This window comes from Cotesia typhae, unplaced genomic scaffold, assembly GCF_013202065.1.
Source record: "Cotesia typhae breed Kobodo isofemale line unplaced genomic scaffold, CoteBio_Ctyphae contig_4, whole genome shotgun sequence".
Taxonomy (NCBI): domain Eukaryota; kingdom Metazoa; phylum Arthropoda; class Insecta; order Hymenoptera; family Braconidae; genus Cotesia; species Cotesia typhae.
This window is the reverse complement of record NW_027423748.1, coordinates 9,946,212-9,964,297: the sequence shown is the minus strand read 5'-3', so window position 1 is coordinate 9,964,297 and position 18,086 is coordinate 9,946,212. Positions and strand designations below refer to the sequence as shown.

Genomic DNA, 18,086 nt, shown 5'->3' with positions numbered 1-18,086 from the left:
GCTCATGCACGTTTTGACTTACCGTAATTAAGCTATTAATTTATCTAAAACGCAAACAAATATAAGACATAATACATAATAATAAATTAATAACATGACCTAATTAAATTTATACACGTGAGATTAGTCTTTATACTCACACTAAACGGCGCACATGCTGGAGTTGGAGAGATTGGTTGTGTGCAGATTGTATACCGTATACCGACATTGTGCCGACGAACAATGAGTATTAATAAAAGGCGAAATATTAAATTCCCAGACGTAGACGGAGACGCTTTTCTCCATATACATCCAGTTATTTCGTGACATTGTTGTCGGTAGATTTAGATATATAAATAAAATAAAGGTTTACTTTATTTAAATTCAACTTCTGTCTTAGTTATTATCAACTTTGTCTTCTCGACATTCATCATCCCACGGAGGATAAACTTTGTCAAGTACAAATTTGTTAGTCGGGTAATTTTACATCTTTCTCATCCTCAACTTACGGATAGAACACACACCAGATAACAGTACCGACTGCTGGCTTCTGTGCGACTATTATTACTTCTACAACTAATACTACCCACTGGAGTAGCTCATAAAATTCTTGGCTAATAAATTACAGGGATGAATATGACAATGACAATTGCGTACTTTGCCAATTATTGTTATTCACTTTTAATATTTCTTGTCACTTTAGGGAGAAATAACTTGTAAAGTTGTAATAAATTTCTAAAGTTTTGCCACGAATTCGTTCAATAAAATCAGTGTCACTTTTTGTTTAAACGATCTTTGAAGGGTAGTTAGAATTTTAAAAGTTTTATTTTTTTTTATGTGAAAAGTTTTTTTTTTTAATTAAAAATAATTTAAAAATAATCAGATTGATTTAAAAAAATATTAAACGATGGTGATAATATAAATGAATACATTAAAATGATATCTAGTTATTGCACGGAATAAAAATAATAAAAAGAATAATAAAATAAAAAAATTAAATCCTCATCTCATTACTTAGCATCTGAGAGGATGAAAAAGAAAGGATTATATGAGACGCCTGGTAACGGGGGTGGAAAATTTATTCACAAAAATATTGAAAAGAGAGGAAGCATAACCCGGCATTACAAAGGGACTCTGGAGAAAATCTATATAGAGAGCCAGAGATCGCAAACAATCTCGAGAAAGGATGTCACTTTTTTCTTCATTTCTTTTTATTATTTGTACTTTTTATTATTCCTACGCCTGGTTTTCTTTCACCAAGTCCTTTATTCTCTAGGCTTACACTCCTACTTCTACTTCCACTCACACTTGTGTATTGTTAAATTTGCAAAGACTCCCTATACACATTTAATTCAGGCGTATCTCGTGGATCAAAGAGTATAACGCAGTAAAAGCACCTACAACATTGTCATTCCAATGTTTGTTTTCTTTTATTAAACATTTTTTTATTTTACTTACGAGTAACGAGACCGTCCAGAACGTGCTTTATTCCGGTGGACTTTAAATCAATATCGTAATACTCTCCTCCCATTCTCATCCGCGTGTTCATTTCGCACAACAAATAACCCCACGACAATAAATCGTAATCGAAAAAATAAAATTCAAATATTCCTTCTTCGGTTCTATTATTTATCATTTATTATTGTGTACCACCCTTGCTTGTTTTATTACTTACACCTCTCTTTAATATTGTCGTTCAATTTCATTCTTTACAACCACTAACACCTATTGGATTGCAACTTTTCTACAACTGAAAAACGATCTTTCAAAATTATGTCATTTTCTTCAAAAGTTCTTCAACGATATGACTTTTATTATTGCTAAGATCACAAGCTGATGCTTTTGCAACAATTTATCTACAAAATAAAGACATTATTTCCATGTAATCATTAGATACAACCATTTTTGATGATTCAAAACGGCTGTCAATAACTAAAACGACACTATGCGTCATGGTTGGTTGAAGGTGCTTGTTAACATCAATACACACCCTCCAGATGTCGAGACGAATAGAGAAGCTAGCTAATGGAGCGAACTACCCCGGGTTTGCCACGGTTACGAATATCACCCCTGGATCCCCTGGAAAGCTTGCTACGGTTTCATCTCGCCAATTATTGCTGACTGTTGTCGCTCCATTCTCGTAATATCTGCCTCGATATTATAGTTTCCGATGCCTAGTTCTATTCTGCTCACTGATATTGACTCCATACTCAACATTTGAGCCAACCCTAGACACCATCAACCAACAACAGAATCCAAGCTTGTGCTCGCTAAATTTATGCATCTCGTTATCACGCCTCACTAATCACGCACACACTACGGGCATCAGTAAACTGTGATCACTGGTTGACCTGGCAAACATCAGACATATCAATGGAGGAAGACTTTTAGCTTTAGCTTTAGCTTTGCATCACATATTTCTGCGGCAATTTAAAACAGGAATTCGCCACAAATTGGTGCGAGTCCACCTACGCCGCAAAGATGAGGCAGAGCATAAATTTGAGCTTTTGACTGCTGACGGAAGTTTTAATAATTTAAAAAATTGAACGGATAGAAAAAGTTAATTGAATTTATTAGCGAATTATATTGATAATAATTATAAAAAGTTAGAGTTATTGCGGAAGGTTTAATATAATTAATTAGGATTATCAGAAAAGCAAATGCTTAAAGAAGATTTAAATGGAAGATCTGGTGTTGAGCTCACCGTCGAATGAGAACTAACGGTGACGAGAACGAATAAAACATCTCGGAGGATGGATTGGAGATCGAGCGCCAAAAAAAAAAAATATTAAAATATAGAGAGATAAAATACTAAGCGATAATATTTCATTCACCTGGCACTTGAGATATCATTTTTCAGTATCTCAGCTTGTCTGGCCAGTCATATCGAATCTCTATATCGTATACTGGCATTAAAGCTCCTCTATTTTAATTTGTCTCGTTTTATATTTTATTTATTCTATTTCATTTTTTATCTGGCAAGCATGCGTTCTTCTCGAATACCAAATATATTTTCTGGTAAGTGTAAATTTTCAATGCAAATTAGATTCACTGATACACACTCTATGAATGTGTCTGTGTTTACGTTTATATTCAGGTACATGTGCATTTTAAAGAGCAAGGCGAGGGAATATTTATGTCCATTATCTGACGACCCGCAGTACAGGTCGCTTTAATACTCCGACTTTTAACTCCAAAGGGCAACTGTTTACTTACTCTCTGGGTTTTTTACTAATTACGGTCATCAAAATATTATTGTTGATGTTAATACATTATTACAGTCAAGATATACTATCTACAGGATCGATTTTTTTGATAAATATTGCCAGAATATTAAATTTTGATCATTATAAAAATTCAAAAATTAATACATTTCTTTAGAATTCTTTAGATTTAGATTTAATTTTAATGATGTTTTATGACAATATAAAGCTCAAAATAATTATCATGACTTTTGATTATTGTGACATAGAAATTAAAAGAATCATTTTTGAAGCTAAAAGTGTTCAAAAGTCCTAAAAAAAAAAAAAAATCATGAATTTAATGACGTTTTACCAAAGTGAGTCAAAAGGAATAATTATAAGTTTTGATCATTATAAAAGTCTAAAACTTCTTGTAGAATAATTTAGTATTAAAGTAAAGAAAATATGAAATTCTAAATTTTAGGCTTTAAAGACGCAACTAAGCAAGCAAACAAAATTTATAATCATTTGTGACTAATTAGAGAGTCGAGACGTTAACTACGTGCATAAATAGCTGACTACGATTGGAATGATATTGTCGTAAAAGTTAATCCCCGTCTTTCGCTGAGTCAAAGGCTCGAGAATAAGAAGACTAAGACTGCAACTAAGACTATAAGGAGAATCTTGGAGTTGCCGGGACAAAGTAAAGTTCGAGCGGCGACAATGAGAGAACAGGTAGCAGTAGGTGGAGAAGTAATACTTGGTTCGACAACCACATTTTCCACTCGCAATCAAAGCCATTATTGAGCTTTCGGAGAACGGAAACGGTTGTCCTGAGCCCACCCCCGCTGGCACTTTGTCCCGAGGATCTGGGAAGTGGCAATTGGTACGGGACCCAATGAGAGGAGGGATGGGATGAAGGGACACCGGAGCTCGAGATGGAGGTTAAAGGTAAAAAGGGGTAGTGGAAGTATGTAGGTAGGAGTTTATGCTCTGGATACTCCTGGAGAAGGAGACGTAGATTCTGCTGGCTCCGTGCCAGCGTATTCATTCCAGCCCAATCTAACTGGCCAATTATTTAATCAATTCCACCCTCCTTCCATCCTACCGAGGCGACTGTCTTTAACGGTACACTGGCTTCAACCGAGATGACGATAAATGTATGTATGAGTGTGTGTTTGTGTGGGTGGAGATGATATGGGGAAGAAAGATACAAGGAGTAATGGGTGGGTCGCTCTCAGAACAGAAGTTGACGACTAAGACGAAGACTGTGTCTGCTATGACAGTTGAAATTTATCCGATGGGTCACAGCCGCAGTCTCAACTCTGGTTAAAATGGCTGCTTGTCTTTAGCGACTTCTTTCATCTCTTGTCTTTTTGAGACTCGGTTAATCTATTAGCGTCTTAGGGATTAATATTCTTAATTTATCAACCTGTCAGCGGATTTTTAATTTCGCTTTGAAAATTAATTTGCTGAGAGATAAGTCATAAAAATTTAAATTGGTTCTGATATTTTTTTTATTGCTATCTATTTATGGCTTGATATGTCTTAAAACGATTTCATAAATTTATATCAGGTATAACATGTCCATAAAAAAATTTTTTTAGACTTATAAAACGCAATGTTTCTTGTAGAAAATTTTCCGAGAAACAATTTAAAGTGGTCAGAATAGCGTTTAAAGCAATTATTTTAGAAGTTACGGCCAGTTTTATGGTCCAGAGTCAAAAATTTTAATTTTCGATTTTCCGAATTTTCTCCAAGTCCCAATATCTACTAAAAAAAAATTTTTTAGACTTATAAAACGCAATGTTTCTTGTAGGAAATTTCCCGTGGAACAATTTAGAGTGGTCAGAATTGCATTTAAAGCCATTATTTTTGAAGTTATGGCCAGTTTTATGGTCCAGAGTCAAAAATTTTAATTTTCGATTTCCGATATATTAGAAAATGAAAATTATTTTTTTAATCTTCCTAGGAGCTTATTTGCTATTAGTTTTTAATTTAATTTAATATATCAGGTCAAATCAAAATTTTTTTCCGCAGATGCAATTAAAATACTAAAAATATAATTTTTGTAAAGTTCTAACAACTAAAACTCAATCTTAGATCTTGTAAGTACGCTTTTAGTTCCCGGATTAGTCTAGTGAGGTTGCAATTACATTGTGACAACAATATTGCCCTGTGATTGGGAATCGGCCGGCGAATAGAAGGCTCTAGTCTTCAAAAGAGATTAGGTAGAGTTGAGCAGGAGCCCCGGTGCCGATCCAGAGGACAGAGACCAAAGTAGAGAGCAGCGAATTGGAGCGAAAGAGTAAATAAGTGAGTGAGTGAAGCTAAGGGCAATTCTCTTTGAAAGCCTGGATAGATAATCCTTAATTTTAGTCGGTCGGGCCCAAGCTCCAGCCAGGGGCTACCAAATCAGCTCGTAAGATATATATGTGGTGCAATCTCCGTTTAAAATCTCACCTAATGTTGGGTCGGCGGGGTTAAGCGTCCATAACACGGTAGGGGATGATTCCTCGTTGCCCGGCGACTGATTTACGGCTTTCCAACTCTGCTCTCCACTTCTGTACACTTCTCCACGAGTAGTACGTGTGGAATTTCTCTTTCTCTGCGGCTCTTCACCCTCCGGGTTGTATAAATTTTCCCAGATGTATAAATTCCCTCTTAAATTCGAGGGAGTGGTCACAAACCAGAGTGGAGTAGAGTAAGGTCCTCTTTACAATTAATTATTGCCGGATTCTCGAGCAGATTTTTACCCCCAAGCACTTTTGGCCAGAGTATGAAAAATCCACTCGACTCGATGCCAGCTCGAGAGTAAGTGACTGCTTGATATCGGCTGGATTAAATAAATAGCTCGGCATATAAACGGCTAAACGCAACGGGAAATGATGCGGAAGTTCAGCCAATAGTTCCGCGGAGGATTTGTTTCCTGCGAACGTTTCCAACCGGTTTTCCAACGGGAAATTGACCGGAAATGTCTTTTACCAAATCCAGAAATCGTCTCGTGAGGGTTGATACTTTTGCCATAAATTCCTTCTACATTCAAATGGATACACCCAATTAATATCACTTTTGAACGATTGAACAAACACCTGTACTGATTTCAACAATGACCAAAAAATATCAAACAGAACGAAACATCAAATAAAGCCTTTGTAGATTTTACTACGCGAAAAAAGACACATAATATTTCCTCGGTTATACGGCTGGAAGCTCCAAAACTGGTACCAGATAAATCCATTCGTGGATATCAATACAAAGATAAATTTATGTTGACACATGACAGCAGGTAGCTTGAATTTTTCTCATATCATAATAAACAATTTTTCCGCTCGCGATTCGATCTGCTAATGGATTTCCCGTTAGCAAAAACATTTTGCCCTTTCTCGTATCCGGGAGCGCTGGAAACGTCGATAGTTTTATTCATCACGATACTCGAGTTTTTGCGATCGGAATCACCGAGTTTATGACCCAGTCGGAGATCAGAGAACCAAGGGGAACTAAATTTCTCCTATCGTGTATTCATTTGTGTACTCTATTATTCCTTTTCTCATTTTCCTCCTTTCGGAGCATAGATACGACATGATTTCGCTTTCCCTTCTATACATTTGTTCCTTTGCGATAACTGGGGTTATTTTCGCGTTTTTTAACAAATGATATTTTTAAAATAAACCACTGACAAAATAAAACAATGGAAAAGACAACAATGTAGAAGAATGATTGAAATAAGGGAGATTTTTTTAATTTTCGCAGAAGATAGGAGAAGCGAGCTCCTGCTATAGCTATAGCATTTGGATTTAATGTTATTTTTATTTCTCTTGACCCTTGTACTTAGGTAACCCCGAGATAGAAGAAGCATGTGTGCTTCAATTCCTCAGACAGGCTTGCGGAAATCCTCACAGACGTCTTTGCCCTCTGTGTCTACTATTACCCGCTGTATTTCTGCTCCCAATGCAGCGGAGGATCAACGCGCTCAGATGCTTGATCGTGCTTGATTCTCTCTGTGAGAACGAGAACAGATATAAGCCCATTGGTAGATACAGAGAGCGACACACATGTGTGTGCTGTCTGCTGGATGTGCGGATGTAAGTATAGCTCTCGTGTTCTCAGACTGCAAGGAGTTGCTTGAGCTGAACGTTCAAACACGTAACTACGATCGCCCTTGACGTTCCGCGTGTATACATACCGTAGTAATGCCCGCTCTGAATATTCACGACACGTTTGGAATGCTTGCCTCGTGATCTCTCTACCGCATAATGCCAAATAGATAATATGGTAAACGAATTATTGTTTATTGTTTTAGTATCGAAGATTAGGTTTTTGAAAATTTGAGCAGTTAGAGGGTTGGGATTAGATCGGGGTGGAGAAAATTGAAATTCAGTTAAGAGGGTTGGTTGGAGTGGAAAAATATTTGGTTGGAACGTTGAGGATTTGGTCTTTCGAGTTGGTTTGTAATTGAATTTAGTTTGATCAAATTGGAAATTTAAAAAAAGGAATAGTTAATTTTTTATTATTTTAGAGGCTGTAAAGTTGCAATGATTTTTTTGAGTTAGTTCAAAATGAACATTTTCAAACAAATAGAATATTAATTGAAAGCTCGAAATCCCTTACGTCAAAGGAATTTCTAAAATTAAAATCAAGTCTCATGAGAGAATCATATCATAGGAATCCGTAAAATTAATCCGTCTTACAATTAAATAGCATACGTTTGTCACAATAATGAAACACACAGAGGGCTTGAGTAATAGATAACAATTACTCAGTAGGGTCGGGGTTGAAGGCGAGATGACGTATTGCCAGGTATCAACGACCTTACACAACTCGCGCTAATTTAATGCCACGTTTTCCTAGACGACGTGTCTCTTCGGTTCGAGGATAGTACGTAGAGAAGGATTGATAATTGTAAGACGCGTGTGTAGTTTGAAGTACCGAGACTATAGAGAGTACCGAGTTGATGTTGTTTCAATTTCCCCTCGTAAATTGAAGTCTCTTACCCATCCTCGAGTAATATCAAGCAATAAATGCTTGCGTTGGATTAATCAAATAACACTGGGGCGTTACGGAGATGTGTATTAGTGTTTATTATATACATAGACGCGGAGTTTTAATGGTGTATTTGCTCAGTTAGATCATCATCAACGGCAGATACGATCGACGGAGAATACTCGGCTCAACCGCCTTCCTCCGCTTCTTCTTCTTCTTCTTCTTCTTCTTCTTCTTCTTCTTCTTGTCGACTTGTATATGTACGGCACAACATCGCATCGCATGAAGGATCTTACTAACCAGGACACTCGCTCCAGGGAGTTTGATATATCAAGTGAGCTCAGGATGAGATATGCCCGCTACAAGAATCTCACGTCTTTGCTATTACACCGCAAGTTAACGACAAGATTGTTTCGCAAAGTTCATTTGCATTTACGTGCGTGGCTTCAGACGTCTCACCATCACCTAAACCAATACTCTTCTCTTCTTATATTATCTTCGGTCTCTTACATTCTCTTTGACATTTTTTTGTATCCGATTTACTTATATTTATAACCTTGGGATATGCCACGAATCCCGGCAGATATTACCATTGACATATTCACGCTTCCTCGCAACATCCACCCTCGGTACGAACCCACCAGAAATGGAATAATCTAGGCAATTGGAATGCTTCAGGCCGTAATGTCTTGAGTTGTTTTACATAAATTTGTTTGCTTTTGTACAGATCGAGGCTGTATTATACTTGATGTTGAAATTATACTATCTGGTAACAAATTCGAGTTTAAAATAAGATACATTATCTCTGTACAATTCGAAAACACAAGTACAATTAATTTTAATCGTTTTAAATTTTTCATTTAAAAAATTTTTGCTAAAATTGATTTATTTAAATAGAATTTAAAAATTTTGAATCTTAAATCAACAATACTTTTTTTAATTTGAGTGTTAAGGTCAAAACATTTCTTCAAAAAAATTGTAAAACGATTATCTGTCTCAATAATGTGTATAAACTGCAAATTTTAAATCTAGAGCTTAATAAAATTAATTTACAACGTCTGAACAATAAAAAATTAATTTAACGACAGAGTATACTCTAATTTATGGCAGAAACAAAAAATATTATTCTAGAAGCATTTTCAAACGTATGTTGGAATCACTGGAGAATATGATGCATAATATCTATATAATAGCGAGTTAGGGGAGCCGGGATAAGCCGTAAGTAATGCAGTCTGGCTGTCAGCATGACTCCTCGGTGGAGCTGAAGCTGTGAAAGTTTGAGGAACTCTTTTTCCTTTTCCCGTCTCGGCTCCATCTCGTCTCCAGCTACTCATACTTATTCTGATTCCTTCATCCGCGATCCGGCTCACTGGCACGACAGTAATGGGCCTAAAAAGTGTTTGAATTGCCCTCGAAAATTTTCCAAATCCTCCGTCTTCCTTTCACCCAGTCATATATTTTTTATTTCTCGAGCTGCGGAAACACGTCAAGTGCAAGAGTTTCTGGGATATAAATATCACATTACAAGTTATCCGTCACTTATTTTCTAGCTGCACAAGAAATAATAATAACAACAACAATAGTGATGGTTTGTGTTTTAAATGCATAGATAATACTGAAAGCTTTTATTTTGTAAGTAAATTCAATACTTGATTGTGATACTCGTGGAAAATTTTGTACCTCGAAAAGTTGTCAGAAACAATTGACAGTGATAGACATCAACGTACGACGAGACTTAAGGATTTTATTTCAGGGAATATCAGCGACTCAATGTTCATCACGTACATGACAAGTAAGTGGTTTCAAAAGTTGACTGGAAAAATATCATATCACACATAAAAATATAATTTTTGTGTATGTATTTCCCGTGAATATTTATTATCATGCGCGATAAATATTTATTTATTTCTCACAAGATAAGACGTCCGGAAAACACTCGAGGAGGAAATACAATATATAAATAGCGTATAGTAATGGTGACGATAACAATAACAATGATTTGTAGGATCAGTATACGTGACAAGTGTAAACGTTCCTATAAGAAACTCAGAGAGTTCTCTCGTCTAACCTGGATGCTTCGCTAGCAAGTGTTTCTAATTTAAATTTCAAATTTTCTAATGTCGATTTTTGGCCCCGGTCTTATCGGCTTGCGAATCCCGGGTCATGTGCTTGAGTGCTTTTAATTTAAACCTTCTAGCTCCGAGATTATGTTTTCTGGACGTTTTAAATTTATTTTTATTTTTGAAAATCGTTTTAATGTTAATTTTAAGCAAACAATTTTAGTGTATAATAAATCATTTCTTTTTTTTTTTAGTATTATAAAAATAAATTAATTTTTTTCCTATAATAACGAAAAAAAAAAAAAAAAAAACATAATTTAAACGTTTACTCAATAATTTCAAAGTTTGTATCCCGAAAATGAGCTTTAATCACTTAAATTGAATCAATTACCCCAAAACAGCTCCTTGTAATCGCCCTAGGCACTTAATTCAAGTGACCCAAAACCCGAGTCTCTCATCAGAAAATAAAGTTACACCTCCCCACGTAGAACAAACTCGACACAACTCCCTAACATTCCTTTGCTGTAAAATAATTCACGAAACCCATCTCATCTTTTTTTTTTTTTTTTTTTTTTTTCTGGGTGGTTTGCATAAAAATGAAAACAGAGCCCAGAAGTGGAATTAAAAATCGCGGCGGGCGTCGAACCAGAAGAATAAAATCAAAGTGAAAACAATGACAATCAGAATTGGGAACCCGGGCTCAATCGTGGTATTGTATTTCAAAGAAATTCAGACATTAAATTCAACACACAAAGGGAATAAATAAAGAAAAAAGATACCGCTCAGCTCAACAATTTTATTATCCAGGGTTGGTGGTTCTTTCCGGGAGTTGAAGCACTTATACAACTCTTAGTAGCTGTAAGCAGTACCAGTAACCTGGGTTAAAGGTTAAATTACAAAAATTTATGCGGGCCTCTTCCATCGTCTTTGCTACTTGCCGTAATGAATTCTTTGGTAGCGTTTCTCAAAGTAAAGCGAAAATACCAGGCTCGGTGCCCAGAAAGGAGGAATAAAAGCCCCTGGGAGCGCCAGGAAAAACTAAACTAAAGCTCTGGGAGTAATAATTGGGACACGGCTTTATTGTACGACAGAAACAAAGTGGATATTCCGGGTGGTTCGCCTGCTATTGGCCACCGAGCCCGGTGAATTTCTTCTGCCAGACTAGAACTCACTTCCAGATGATACTCCGTGAGGTTTTCTCGCCTTCCATTTGCAGCTTTAGTCCTCGCTGGGGTTGTAGTCATTCTGCAGCAACAGAATAGGTTAGGCTGTGTCGAGTAAATTGCTGGGTGGCGAATCGTACACAAGACTGCCTATTTATTTAGAATATTGCCGGCATACATCTGCATAAATTCCGTGCAGGCTGTACCACATTCTTGGCCCGCACCAACTTCTTCCCGGCTCCTATTTGGATTTTATGCACGACACTCTCTTCATTACCTTCCACGGTGTATACACAACAGCAGTAAACTCAAAAATACTGGTTGTGGGTGTGGGTGGAATAAAAACATGGGATTTAATTCCAAGGCCCTTCGCCCGCTCCCTCAATTGGGAATTCCGGGTTCTTGGACGCCAGGATCTTTGCCGCTGGAGTAATGCGCTTTTTACGAGCTCTTTGCTCACATTTATTGTATCGATTCCCCGCTGTGATGTCGTTAAATTTTTAATGCCTATACATGGAAATATTTCGATGCAAAAGAAGTTTAAGTTTTTTTTTATGGCCAAGTACTCAAAAATGATTACAGATTTTTATTTGTGGGTTTGAGAGGATTGTTTTGATTTGGAATTTTAAGAATTTTAAATTTATAGATCATTTTTCGTTCAGAATTTTTTCATGAAAATTTATAAAATATTGCTTTTTAATTTTTTTGAAATCAATTTTTTGTTAAAATTTGTAAAGCATTAATTTTTGTTTTTACTTAATCAAATTTACTAAAACTTAAGAAATTACATTTATAATTTTTATAAAATAATTAATTTCAAACCTTACAATCATTTTGCAATCAAGGGTCCCCAAATAAAATTCTCTTAAGCCATAAATAAAAGAAAAAAAAAAAAGCAAGATTAAAATAAGATTATTTGGGTTAATGGAAATAGTAATCAAAGTAGTAATAGTAGTGGGTAAAAGATATGAGAAAAATCGCAAACTAAAGCTCGAGATTTGTTGGATATTGCTTCCGAGTCAAATACATATTCAAATTGAATTTGTACGCGCTACCAAACACGTTGATTTGAAATCATTCAACGGCTCAGGCCAAAACTCTGCTTCCGCTTATAATTTTCAAACCGTCTTCTCTACATATCTAGTTTCCTATCCATATAGATATATATCTATATCTATGTAGATATAGATGGAGATATAATAAACAGGATCTATCTCACTCATAGATTTCATTCGTATATAAACCGACTAATGGAAATTCTAAGCGAGAAGTTGGTCAAACACAATCACTTTGCATAGCACATGCATATATATATATATATATATATATATATATATATTCTGGTTTACCATTGTACATAGTCTAGTCATCGATTATTTGCTTAATCATTAATTCAAATCCTTATTGTTCGGGAAAGGTATTGATATTAAATCCTTTATTGCGGTAATTGTTATTATCGAATTGTTCGGAATAACCGAGGTCAAAAAAGTAAATGAACTTTAGTTAAGTTATATTAAATATAACGCAACATGAAGTAGGATGAATATGACATATAAAATTTATATCACGGTCGATGAATGTTAAGTATAATTAGTATGAATTTGAGGTTCACAGTTTTCATTAATGCCGATCATTTCAATTATATCCGATAATTAAATCCATTGATATCATTCCAATAAAATGAAATTAAATTAAATATAAATAGCTGTTCAAGTTCCGTGCCGCGGTATTGTGTACAAATAATCATGTTAATCAATTTTACCCAACGCATATTTTACTAATTTATTATCTTTTTGCTTTTATTTACCTGACCCATACGCTCCATATCTGTCTGTTGCCTTGTTTTGTTTAATATTAATAGTTTATTATTTGTTTCATTTCAATAAATTCATTTATTTTCCATTGTGTTGTGTTTTTCACTTTTGATATTTAATATTTATTTTATAATTTTCATTTTTGGCTCTATATTTTTCAAGTTTTAAATATTTACGACCTATTAAGAGTCATTTTCTCATTATTATAATAATTTTATGATATTATTTCTTTATAAAATAATTTTACAACAATTAAAACGGATTAATCTCTCGTTGTATAATTTTTGACAACACTGACACGTTTTATTCCTAAAAAAAAACTACATAAATGCTTTAAATTGACGTTTAAAATTTTATAAAAAAATTTTAATTTCATCTAAAAAAAAATTTCATTTCAATAAAAATAAATCTCCATCAGAAAAAAATTAATTGCCAATTAATATAATCACAAAAAACAAGCAAACCTTCGAAAGTGATGAAATTTCGATTCTGTAAATAAAAACAGTAATTATTTATTATTTACCAATGTTTATTTATTAAAATAATTGAAAATGAATAAATCGAGGGCTTATCCGTATGTATTTATAATAAAAATGATAACTCGTATACAACTGGGAGTCGGGGACCCACTTGCCGATGCAGAACAAGAATAACTCGTCAATATCCTCATCTGTAGGTGTGTATGAAATGTACAACGTGAAAACCGATTTAAATTAAATTAATATTTGCTATACGTACGCTATATGTCAGACCGGCGTGTATTTAGCTCGCCGTACGCGGGATAACGAGTGAGCGGGCCGAGGGGGTGCTGGAAAAAGGACCGGAGGAGGTGAGCTGGGATTTTGATTCGTTTCCGTTGTCGCTCGGGTCAACCGAATTCTGCTCCAGCATACGCGCGGATTCTCGAGAGTTTAAATGCGAATAAGGTTCGTGCAATTATTTATGATGAACCTCACTCACACATGCGCTCCACACGTCCGTGTGTGTGTCTGTGGATCGGAGCAACAGCAGAAAATAGAGGACGAGCCACTCTACCAGTCATTTGCTGACACGAGAGCATCATACGCGTCCCAACGTTTACAATCAATGATGCAGCACATGTGGAGTCTGCATAACGGTCTATTTTATCCCTCCTCCAACCCTTCAGGCTTCTGTCTCACTTAAAACCTTTCCCGTTTGACATTTAGCGTCGCTGTTAAAATAATTCCCGGTCGCTCTTACTCCAGCCGCGTTCCTGGTCCCTGTTTTCCCTTCGAATGGCTTTCACGTACACAGTATCGATTACCAGGGACCGCGAGTTCTGATTAAAATCGAACGAGTTCACCCCTGTTCCAGACACCATACATAACAATACGACTCAATAACCTCATGCGATTCTCACTCAATTGTTAATTTTTATTTTTACTCCCATTTTTATTTCTATTCCATCCTCTATTTTTTATTTTATTTTATTTTATTTATTTACTCTGGTGACTCTGTTGACAAAAATCGAATTTTAAAATCCAATACGGCTTTTTAAAATTATTTTACTCGAAAAATTTCATATCAACTGTTCACTGGATTGAAATGGAAAAAATTACCGACAGTTTAACGGTTTTGGTTTTAGTTTTTATTTTAATTGTGGTTACCTTGATGAATTCCAAAAACATTACGGACATTACCTCTTCATGGATCTAATAGGTTACAACGTAATAAACCCATGTAATAGCCGGTCCACATGCCCGTCGTCATCTCTCGCATTAACAATCTTGCAATCTAATTCCAAGGATTTAATCTCTGTGTTGATAAGCGTATCTAAGGCCTGCAAATGTTGCTTACGAGGGAGTATAGAGATGGAAGATAGAAAATATAGGACAAAGAATCCCTTTCAGCTTTTGTGGACTAAGCGTGTATACAGAAGAGAAGTACAAAGGTTTAAAAAAAAGCTTACTTAACATTACCAGCCGTGTCTTTTGGCTTTCATCCAGCTTACTTTCACCTCACATCTCCCAACTCACATCTCATTTATGCTCCGCATTCCTAATTATGTTCTTCAACCGCATTTATCTTTTATGTAATTAATTTTGTCCTTTTTGACAACAAATTTATTAAGTTACAGATGAAAAATTATTTTATTTGCATCAAATTAATTTTTAAAGCCCAAATTTTTAGGTAAATATTAAAGGTACGAAAAAATGTCCTGATCGTTTTTGCGATACATCCCTTTTATAAAGCAGTATGATGACTATAAAATACAGAGAATGAAAATCAATAACCACAAAGTTATCGATAAAATAAACTAATGTAGTTCAAACTGAATTGGTAGTCAATGTCTCTTTAAACCTACAAATTATCCTACCGACTAAATATTGCGGACGTACCAGATGTTTCCGATGTTCTGCAGGACACTCTGTAAATAAACACCACTCGATTATTATTTTTCCAATATCATAAGCTCATTTTCCGGACGATACAAACTTCCAAAAAAATCAGTAAAAAAATATTAATTTTTGAAATTATTTTATGTTAACAGGCCCGCCGAAGATCCTGATGAGACCGCGGTCCCAGCACGTAAAGGCAGGAGGGATCGCCAGTTTCTACTGCAGCGCCCATGGACAGCCCCCGCCACAAATCCACTGGCGCAAGAACGGGAAAAAAGTTTCCTGTGAGTTTCCTATTCCACGTAGCTCTTCAACTGATCTTATTGTCTCCTTACTTTTCTTATACATTCTAACTCTGTTTTTCTTTCTTGCCCTCTTCCATCTTCATTCTCGGTGTTCTTGTTTCCCCTTGCCCATCAGCTCTAAAAACTCGAGCCAGACTCACTTCCGACTAAAGATTTAACGGACAAAAGAGAATCAGGAAGGATCTACGCTACGCTGATTTCCTCATCCCAAGCTTTAAAATACTTTTAGCTTCTTTTCTTCAAAACTTTACATCTGCAAACTCAATCTCTCTCTTTCTCTGGCCGTCTCATTTGTTTAACTTTCACCCAATAGAATTATTAATTTTACATAGCAATCGTACTTTTCAAAACAATTATTGTATTATTACTCCCGTTAATTTAAAAATTTTTCATTTATTCTTATTGATATTAATTTAATTAATTATATATCTATAACACTTAAGATTTCTTCATTTTTTCACATTTTTTGAGACATATTTTTTTGGAAAAGTTTTCTACTATGTAATTTTATAAATAATTTTCCAGCAACGGCGTCGCGCTACAGTACCAAATCCTACGCAAATGGCGCGCTCCTGAGGATCGACCCAGTAAGAGCAAATCGCGATGAAGCAATGTGGGAATGTGTTGCCGAAAATGGAGTCGGTGATGCTGTGACAGCAGAAGCCCAGCTGACCGTCCACGAACGTAAGTCTCTTTAAATTTCAATTTTCCGGTCTTCTACTTGAGAATTTCAAGTCTTGCAGTTTAATAAATCTGTTTCCAAATTCTCTGAGTAAAAAGAAAGGGCTTAGAAGCCCCGACACTAAGCCAAAAGTCGGCCCGAATTCAACAGAAGATACCCGCAAGGTGAATCACTTAATCGCGCAATCCTTCAAAGTTTAAGTGAAATTAAAACGGGCTCACGGTTAATTTTGTCCATTACTTTGTTCAAATATATTAGAATAGTCTAGTGAAATATATATACAGATAAAATTGAATGTATTATAGTATTCTTTGGACGAAACAGCTCTCACTTGTTCACAAAGTTCCTCGACAGTCTTGTCCTCTTGCTCGTTCACCTCATTTTAACGGTAGAACGAGCAGCTTAATGGCGCCCAGTTGAACGTCCAAACGGAACTGGTAGCTACAGCTCTAGCTCGGCTTAATGGGAAAGAAGTACTGGCATTCCGTTGTAGAAAAGCTTCTCTTACTACTTCTGCTTCCACTGGTAGTACTCCTGCCATTCCCATTCTACGATGAGATCGCGTGAAATTTTGCGGACCGGCTTAATTGGTTTCTCTCACTTTTAATTTAATTTAAGACGCAGAGGCTCATTTTCTTACTCTCTTTTACTCCTTAACTTTCCGCCAAAACTCGAAAAAAAAAACGAAGACTAAAACTCGAGGAAGATGAATAAGAAAAAGTATTACAGTTTAAGAAAATGTGCAGCGAGCACTTTTTTATCATTCTCAATCCCGCCATCCTTCCATCCCGTCATAAGATTAAGCAACTTGACTTATGAAATATACTTAAACTTTCTTCTTATTGTTAATTGTTTTTATTGTTAATTTGGATAAAATTTAATAAATTGTTCGAAAAAGTTTAAGTGGATTTTAAAATTCAAACTTTCTTAAAAGTTTTTTTTAAAGATCATTCATTTTCAATTATAATTTTATTAATTTTAATTTTTTATAACGATATTCTTGTAAAAAAAAATAAACTCGAAAAAGAAGATGAATAACTAACTAAGAGACCATAATTTCAAGAAAATGAACATAAAGTAAGCACTTTGCGATAATTCTCAATTCTTTGCTTACTTATTGTTAATTATTTTTATTGCAAATTCACTATCATAGCGCTCAGTCCTGAGTTTTATGACGGTACACGTGCTCAAGTATCATTTTCACATTCATTTTAATAGACACTTTTATCACCGGTGTTTTATTATATTTGCTATCTGTCTTTTATTGTCATTAAAAGCGCGGACAGGTGCTCGCTCAGTTGTTAATGTTTAAATTTTTCATGCACACGTCCCCTCAAAATTTTATTCATCGGCCATTAAAATAATATTGACGTCCTATTAATCGGCATTTTATGCCCATTATAAAAAAATGACAGTATATGTACAATATAAAATATAAAGTTTAAGATTGGGCGCCAGAAAGTTAAATTATTGCGCAGTTAAACTACCAGGTCATACTAATAAACACAATTGATAACAAATGATATAAATTGATTCTTCATATTTTACGTCATAATCG

General features: G+C 35.2%; 1 protein-coding gene across 4 annotated transcripts in view; it reads left to right on the top strand.

Annotated features, from left to right (window-relative positions):
* The window catches only part of Lar (tyrosine-protein phosphatase Lar), a 179,121-nt gene that overhangs the window by 94,194 nt on the left and 66,841 nt on the right, over window positions 1-18,086 (top strand). For 3 of the 4 annotated variants that reach the window (XM_074243102.1, XM_074243099.1, XM_074243100.1), the window contains 2 exons: window positions 15,694-15,825; window positions 16,372-16,530. In XM_074243102.1, coding sequence (XP_074099203.1) covers window positions 15,694-15,825; window positions 16,372-16,530 — 291 coding nt within the window. Of the gene's footprint in view, window positions 1-9,910; window positions 9,937-15,693; window positions 15,826-16,371; window positions 16,531-18,086 lie in introns of those variants that run through there. The other variant, XM_074243101.1, reaches the window with a different exon arrangement.